Source organism: Trachymyrmex septentrionalis, unplaced genomic scaffold, assembly GCF_001594115.1.
Source record: "Trachymyrmex septentrionalis isolate Tsep2-gDNA-1 unplaced genomic scaffold, Tsep1.0 scaffold11, whole genome shotgun sequence".
NCBI lineage: Eukaryota > Metazoa > Arthropoda > Insecta > Hymenoptera > Formicidae > Trachymyrmex > Trachymyrmex septentrionalis.
In genome coordinates, this window is record NW_017304228.1 from 1,860,584 (window position 1) to 1,869,862 (window position 9,279).

At 25.2% G+C, this 9,279-nt stretch overlaps 1 protein-coding gene across 2 annotated transcripts in view; it reads right to left on the bottom strand.

Annotated features, from left to right (window-relative positions):
- Positions 1–6,364, bottom strand: part of LOC108749564 (scavenger receptor class B member 1-like) — a 25,704-nt gene extending 19,340 nt beyond the window's left edge. The window contains exons 1-2 of one of the 2 annotated variants that reach the window (XM_018488342.1): positions 6,063–6,364; positions 269–362 (exon numbers count right to left, since the gene is read on the bottom strand). In XM_018488342.1, coding sequence (XP_018343844.1) covers positions 269–302 — 34 coding nt within the window. In that variant the 5' untranslated portion in view covers positions 303–362; positions 6,063–6,364. Of the gene's footprint in view, positions 1–268; positions 363–6,062 lie in introns of those variants that run through there. The other variant, XM_018488346.1, reaches the window with a different exon arrangement.
- Positions 6,365–9,279: the final 2,915 nt, after the last annotated feature.

Consider the following 9,279-nt stretch of genomic DNA (forward strand, 5'->3'; position numbering starts at 1 on the left):
ATTTCTATATAATCAGATAACAATAGTTATCACTAGACAACGGATTCTTATGCAATTTCATACTTTTTAGAAAGCAGATTGAAAAATAACATAAAAATATAAATTTGTTTTTCATTAAAAAAGCATTTTACAAATGCATATTTATTTATGCAAATTTGCATATTTTGTGTTTGTCTATAAAAAATATCTACATAAAATTCCGATGTCTATTTATAACCATTAAACGACTGGAATTCGTCTACGAGCTGCAAATTAAAGAATTACTCACTTTTAAATTGTTGTAACGCAATCGTGGATTTCATGGCTGTGACCTGATTCTTTTCGTTGTAAGTTTTTCTTTTTGTCACCTTGACTGTAAAATCCTGAAAGGAATACAGAACCATCCGATTATTAAGTAAATCGGGAGTATAATTATGAGTAATGTACCAAGGTTAATGATATCAATTACGTACAAGGTAGCTGTCAGACTGATTGAATATGCTCATTTACTTTATATCGTCAAATCTATCTGTAACCTTTGCTTCCTTAAGGTCAATACTTTAAAGAGTAATCTTGAGGAAAAATCGACAGGTAATAATTATTTATAAGTTGCTCTTTCGCATACTAAATTTGTGGTTTGATTTTATTGCATTTAATTATAATATTTATTAAATAATAATATTAAGTTATGCGTTTTGCGGGTTTCCTCCGTGTCCAGATCTATTCTGAAAATGCCAACGTTTCGTGAATCTTGCAGTCCACTTCATCAAGGCGAAGAGCAGCCTGATACAAATATCAGAACTGATGAAGTGGACTGCAAAGTTCACGAAACGTTGGCATTTCAAGAATGGATCTGGACACGAAGAAAGTCCGCGAAACGCATAACTTTTATATAGAAAGCACCCGTAGGAGCTTCAAGAATATTATCAAATAATAATATTATTTCTTGATAACGCTTTTAAGATTTTCACGAATATTTTCTTTAAAAATACCAGAAGGTTTGCGGGTTATCATCGTATCTTTATTTATTTATTGCCAACGTTAAACTTTGCTAGATATTTCACTTCTGCTAGATAATAGGGAGTTTTTGTAATAACGTGGATCCAGATATGGTGAACGCTAAAGTCATGTTATTCTTTTTTTAATTAGTTGTTAAAAAGAAGATAACGCAATCTTAGCGTTCACGCTGGATAAACGGTATTGCAAAAACTTCCTGTTGAGTATCAGTGCATTTTTTTATTCTGATGAAATAAATAGATGTTGAACGAAGGCTCACGATGTTGATATTTGCAATTAATGACTATAAATAATACTATTAAAGATACCAGAAGATTTGCGGGTTATCACCTTGTCTTTACCGGTAAGTATTAGTATTTAGGAAGATTAAAAATTACAATATCAGAACATAATATTATACTACACGGTTCTTTTATCATTTAATAATGATTCGTTTTTGTTATAAAACTAAACTGATTGTACTAAATTGATTTCATAAATAGTTCTTAATCAAGTTTTGAATGATTCAATTTGATCATTCTTTATCCCAATCATAAATAGATAACCGTACAGTACCGTTTGTTTACAATGTAAATAAATTTAATGTTGTTCAGTACAAGTTTACCGATGCCATTAACACCTTACTTATATTTGCATGACAACCACAGTTTATTTCCTTCCCAGCAAAGTTCACGGACACTTTCCTCCGCCATTCTCCCTGTCTGTCGTATTGACTCACGAGACAAAGATGTTAAATGTATTACCGCATATTACAAAAAGAATTACAAAGATGTAAAAACGATATTATTTAATGTCATCTCAATGATCACTCAAATTAACATCTATATTTAATATTATCTAATTTATCTTAAAAATTATATAATTTAATAGCAATGTCCATTGTGTAAAATTTTAGAAATAAATTATTTTACAATAATAAATAATTTTAGAAATAATTTTATATCCACTCACGAAAGTGGAAGATATATTGCAGTTTATTCTTAACTTAAAATAAAACCAAAATAATGGCAAATTAATATAATATCCTAAAATCAGAATTGACAATAAATTCAAAGCAAATCATATACTTCTCTATAATAAATTTTCGAAAATTAATTATAGCTGTAAAACAATAGAAAACAAAGAGACAATGCAATTTAAATCAGATTGTTATTACAAAGTATGCATTATTTTTCTTCTTTGAACAGTCATTTATTATTATAAAATTTATCGCATACTTCGTAGTTCAAAAACAATACAACGTATACAATATCATTCATTAACGTTCATTAATTCATAATTACTTTCAGATAACAACTTGGTTCACGATTAACGCTAAAGTTCGCGATTAACAATTGAGTGTCTTATACCCTCATGTATTTCATCAATTGAAGGTTACGTTGTTATGTATCAACAATCTTATCAATAAGCTCTTTTCTCAATCAATATACTATATCCCGAATAGAATTTTCCGTATCTTCTTTTATAATAAATAAAAATTTATTTTTAGATTAAATTTTATTTTAAGTTAGGAATAAACTGCAATATATCTTCCATTTTCATGAGTGGATATAAAATTATTTCTAAAATTATTTATTATTGTAAAATAATTTATTTCTAAAATTTTAAACAATGGACATTGCTATTAAATTATATAATTTTATTTTTAATTAAATATAATTTTCAATGCTTGATGTGTTGATTGTTTTTTTATTTTCCTTCTACAATTGATTACATGACTATAATTAACAATACTTTAATTGCTAATTATACAATTTTAATTATTAATTGCGCATTACTGATGTCAAGAGCAAAGATCATAAGTTAGATTATCGAATGATGATAATTCAATGACTCAATCATGCGATTTTTTATGTAATCTTATATTTCAATGTAATCTCATATTTTTAAATAAACACGAACAGAACATAAATGATAAATTTTTAATCACATAAAAAGTTAAATGTTTTGATAATTCTGTACTATAATGATCGCATTAATTTTCAATTAACAGCTTGTTATCACGCGAATTCTAGCTTCTCTCTAACGTAGTTGTTTCATATCAATTATTTAATCACGTCTAACTGTTTAAGTGCATTTTCATAAATTGTAGTATTATAGCTATAAATAGATTATAGTATAAATGATATAATAAATATAAATTTTTATAAGCAATATTAATGCTTTTGATCAATAAACCACATAAGCGAATAATTCATTTTTATTTATTTCAAACGGATAGTTCAAAATTATTAAATGCAACAAATAATATGAATGACATGTAAAATCAATATTCTTCGTAAAATTGAAAAGAACATATTATTTCTTATTTTATTGCTTTTATTTTGATCAAATATATTAAATTATATGAATGAAAAGATATTTTTAAAAAATCCAGAATTTGAAAAATTTTAAACTTTAAAAATAAATGATTATGTAAATAATTTTTAATGGTAAATTCGGTAACAACTTTTTATCGAAAGAAAAAAGAAATCTCTCTTGTAACTGTTTTATAAATTAAGTTTAATGTCACAATTAACTCTTTTATATGCAAATTATCTTTAGAACTGTGAACAAATTTATGTATAAACTATGATAACCTCAATACTAGAACAAAGATATGAAGTCATGTGATGTAAGCTAAAAATTATGAAGTTTAGTGTGGTTTTACATATTAAAACAGTATGAACCAAAGGCAATCGACAATCAATTTTTTATTGAGATCAATTAATATTCTTACTTTATATAAAAATTATTTTATTATAAAATAATCATAGAAAATAATTATCACAATTAACATATCACAATTTCTCGACAATTTATAGATTAGTGACCTTTTTTAATAATTAAGTTCAGATTTCTAATTTTTCAATTTACTTTTGCTAGTATTTCTTCTTTATATAATGATACGAAAAGAGACAGATAGAGAGAGAGAGAGAGAGAGAGAGAGAGAGAGAGAGAGAAAGCCTTATACATTCTCTTATGAACATTATATATAACAAATTTAGCAACATGAATCAATAAGAATGTGAATAAAAAATCAAGCAAAGCTTACATAGTAAAACTTGTGAAATAACTGTTCAATTATATTTATAGATCTACAAAAATATATAATCTATATTAAAAATTATTTAAAACCATAATTAATAGAATTTACCATGTACGCTGTTATGATAATAGTACAATAAAATATTCAATAATATAAAAAATAGAATATACAAAATGAAATATTAAAATAGAACATTTAAATATGTCAAATTTATACGAATTATTTTTGAAAATAAATCTGATAGAAATAATAATTTACAAATTAGTTCAGTAATACTTTAATGCATAATAGACACTTAATAAATATAATTTCTTTTATATGTAAAAGAATCTTTTATCACGGAAGTAATGCATTGTTTCATACACGGTTGTCATTATAAAATTTACTCACATTTTACATAGAGTCTGTGAATTTTTTTCTATTCTTTATATTTTCTTTATTAAAGAATTATCAATTTTATCATTTATGTGAACGATGAGAGTCTTGTACGATTTCTGATCAGAGTCTCATCTAACGTGTATACAATTTCTAATTTTCCGCTATTACAGTTTATTTTTGTATTGAATTACTCATTGTGTTGATAGACATTCTAAAACTAATAATTTTATTCTACATACAATTTATATTTCAAGACATTGCTGTGACGAGAACAGCATTTTATTGTTATATACGTGTAATTATTAGATAAATATGCACACGTATATATATATGTGATATACGCATAAACCATAAATGAAGGTAAAACAAGATTATACGATTACTGTGAATAAAACGTGTAACATCTTCCATTTTATTTTTCAATGAAAGCAGATTGAAAACAAATACATGGTTTTCGTTCATAAAGAATATAAAAGATAAAAAATATATATGCCAAATGCAGCAATATTTAAATTGAAGACTCTTTATATATAAAAAAAAATTATTAAATCTTAATATATATATATTTTTTTATTAATATATAATAGTACTAACTTAATATTCACTTATAGTAAATAAATAATATTTAAATTTTTAATAAAAAAAGATAATTTAATTAAATTAGTTCTTATACCAAATAAATATATATATTTTTTGCAGTTAATAATTATTTAATTAGTATTATTCAAATAAACATTCAATAAATTTAGTACATGTTTTAAATGTACTAATTATAAAATTCGTAATTATCCATATTAATGGGGGAGATGAGTAGAATCACATCAGTCTCTATATATCTTAACTTAATTAAAGTCAAACAGTTCTTGCTAAGTTGATTACGAAATTTTCCGTATATGTGAAATATTTGATCTTGCGACCTGTCGGCTACGAATCGGTTACAAATCTCGTGATTCTCGGAGACATAACATCCGGCTCAGTTATTTGATGAAATTGATAAAAAAAAAATTAATTGATTATTAGGAATTACTAATATCATAATAAATAAAATATCACCATATATATCAAATATTCAACATATTCTAGCAATAACAATGATCATGATCATTAAAAGAAATTGTGATAAACAAATTATATATTTCACAAGAAGTAGGCATATTTCTTAAGTGTATAATCAATGTAATATATTTAGATTATTACGCTCATGAAACAATCTATAAGTTTAGTTAGTTATATTTTAATTATGCAGTAACTTAAGTTTTTAAAGGCATCAATATTTTTAATTGTGAATTTTGATAAATTTAAATTTTAATTTTTTTGTTAAAAAAAATAAGTAAAAAAAACTTTCATAATAACAAAAATTCATTAACTTCGATACGTATGCCAGAATTTTTTTAGATTTTTATATAATCCGGAATAATAAAAATTGTTTTGTTTTTTAAAGATCTCTATTACTGAGAGAGAGAGAGACAGAAGAGAGTTAAAATTTATGTATATGTATTTACCAATAGAGGTTTAAATTAAAATAAATTAAATAAAAAATAAAAAAAGAAAGAGATATTGTCACATATATTACATTATATACATTATCATCAATTTCTAGTTAATTCACTTCTTATTATATTTTATTTAATATTTCTATATAATAGCAAAAGTTAGGCACCTGTTATTTGCTACAAGAAATGTACTAGTTGTCTCCTACAAAGCTAAAAAGCTGAGCAAGACTTTGGTGGACATCCGCACAATGATGAGATGACGCCTTTGCGTTTGCCGAAATCGAAGATCACTTTTCACATTATTCCAGTATGTCTGCGAAGAAAAACTTGATGAATAAATGTCACAAAGATCAAATGAGAAATCGCACCCTTCAAGATGCTGATCACTTTGAGACTTGAGTAAAAAATGGAGAACGTAAGGCACTCGCCGATTCTATACTCCCTCAGCGAGTCACAGTCTCCCTCTTTCTCAATCGTATGTTTAGTGCGTATGAGACTTACGTGCGGTCCCCTTTATACCGTCGTTCACTTGGGAGTAACCCAGATGACCCTCCTCTTCAGTCCAATACAGCCTCGAGAAATCGCCTGTATTGCAATATTTGTTAGCAATATATTGATCAAATATCATATTCAAGGCAATTATAATGTAATTATTTTCTATTTATTTTATCTTCATATCTAATAATATTTTTTGTGAATTTATACAATTTCTAGTTCAAGCAAACTATGTACTCTAATTAGTTGTCGATCTTAAAATACAATCCTAGATTGAAGCCAGAGTAGTAATTAATATAAATTAAGTTTTATATAAAAATATTTCTCTATCCGAAAACATAGATTATAACACTGGATCTTTCCATCTTTTTTATAAAATTAGATTAAAGGTTTTGAAAGACAGATATTGTCTATTCCCAACGAGCATTATGTTATCAAAAGAAATTCTTCAAGATTGTTTCAAGAGCTCACATTTGAAAATAAAATGTCCGATAATACTGTTTTGAAGATAATGATATCAATAAGTTGTCTAATGCATCAATTTTATAGGAAAAAAAGATGTTATTTAAATAACATCTAAAAGAATTCATAAATTTAAGAAATAAATATTAAAAAAATAAAGCTATATTAAAGAAATTTGCCTTGAAAAATGCTACATTTGAATCACAGATTTAAATTTATTTAAATTAAATTTAAATTTCAAATTTCAATTTGTGGGACAAACGAAAATTATACTGTCGAAAAGTTTGATTTGCTTTCAAGGTTTTCTGTTTCTGCACTCACTGAACTAGTAGTATACACACATGTACAACATATTAAAGAGAAATAAATATATGTAATAAATATATAAATAAACATATAATTATTTAACTTTAACTTATTACACTGTATATACCACAATTTAGAGAGTGCAAGAACAAAAAAAAACAGATCTAGTGAGTCTTATTTTAAACACTCAATTAAAAAATAGTTCTATTAAAACACGGAAAGATATCATTATATTGTCCCTTTTATTCTATCCTGTATAGTTCTTACTTATAAGAAATTGAAATCTGCCATCTCCATTTAGTGGCGATGCTGCGTAATTATTAATCACATTTATAAGTTGATGTCATAAAGAGTTCTTTTAGAAGACATCTTATAGATAGACTTTTTTATATCATTTCTAAGAGATTTTAATGAATTTTTTCAGAAGTCATCTTAAAGAATTCTTCCCTCTCAATAAATGTTTACTGGATTTAATTATTCAAGTTAGAATCAGAAACTATAATTTACAGTAATACCGTTCCTCGCATTCTTAAGACGGCGGCACACAATGCTTTTTTTCCTCTTGGATTGCTAACTAGATTAGAATTTTACGACCGTATTGGCTACGGTGCTGACAGTGCCATCGTTACAGCCAATACGATAGCAAGAATTTAATCCAGCTAGCAATCCAGCAGGAAAAAAAGCATTGTTTGTCGCTGGCTTTACTATTAAATATTTCTCATTTTTAGTGATTTTTTTAATAATAAAATAATGAATAAAAAAGGAGAAAATTGTAATTGCCTATAGATAAATTTAAAATGATATTAATAAAAAAAGCCTATAATTTATAATATTTATACAATGTGCTGTTTGCTTCTTTTCTACTCATCGTTTATCTACTAGTCGTTTATCTTGCTTTTTTGTTTTTTATTTTATATCTTTATTTTCCGTTTTCTAAAATAAAAGTTAAAATTTCGAAAGAGGCAAAAACATGCTTAACGATAAAACGATTGCAAAAATGAATATAGCAAGAGGATAAAAAGCAAGAAACGGAAATAGAAAATAAAAACTTCGCAAATTAAGCTGAATAATCGAAAGATAGCACAAATACAAACAAATAAGTTTTAATTAAATTTACTATTATTAAATAAGAAAACGTTTAAATATGTATAATATAAATGTTCAGTTATATTGCAAGAAATATAACCACTAAACACATGCAATAAATAATTAATTAAAAATTAACACAATATGAGTAGATTTAAGTTTCGTGAATCAATGAAATTGTAATAATTCCATTAAATGACACATGTGTATGAATGCGTTTATTACATAAGCAAATGGCAAATGGTAAAACCATTTACTTTTATGTTACTTATATAATAAATACACTTATGCACGTATTCATCTACAGGTATTGACTTCTCCTGGCATTATTACAATTTCATGATTTTCGTAATTAATACTTTCTAACATTGTATCAAATATGGTTAACAAATCAGTAGCAACAGATATACATATTTTATTATCCTATCAAATGCTGAAAAATTTGCTGTAAAAATAAAAACTGTTCTTGTGTATTAAGATACATTCATTACATTTTCTCTCTCTCCTCCAACACAAAAAAAAACACAACAACAACACACAATAAAACACAAATACGTTCTTCAAATATGTTGTTGCTAGCAGGAGACACGATATAGCAGAGATAATTTCAGCTGCGTGTTTATCATTGGCAAACACAAGCCTTTAATCATTTATTGTGTCATTTATATATTTGTGCATCCATAATTAAATTACAATTTTCTTAGAATTTAATTTAAACAAAAAGTAGGCCAAAAAATTTATAATGATTAAAAGATATCTCTAAATCCTCTATAACCAATTTAACGATGAAAATTAATTAAAAAATAAAATTATATTAATTATTTCTAAATAATTTTGTTAAAAGAATTAATTTTAAATTTGCAAAGAAATTGTTATTATATTAAAAACAACAGAAATAAACGTTATGTGATTAGATATATAATAAATTACAATTGTAGATTGAGTCTCATTATGTAAAATATTATACTAATTATAAGTGTAATTGTTCTGATAGCGATTATTATTCATGCAATAAAAAAATGAAGAATAAAAAGA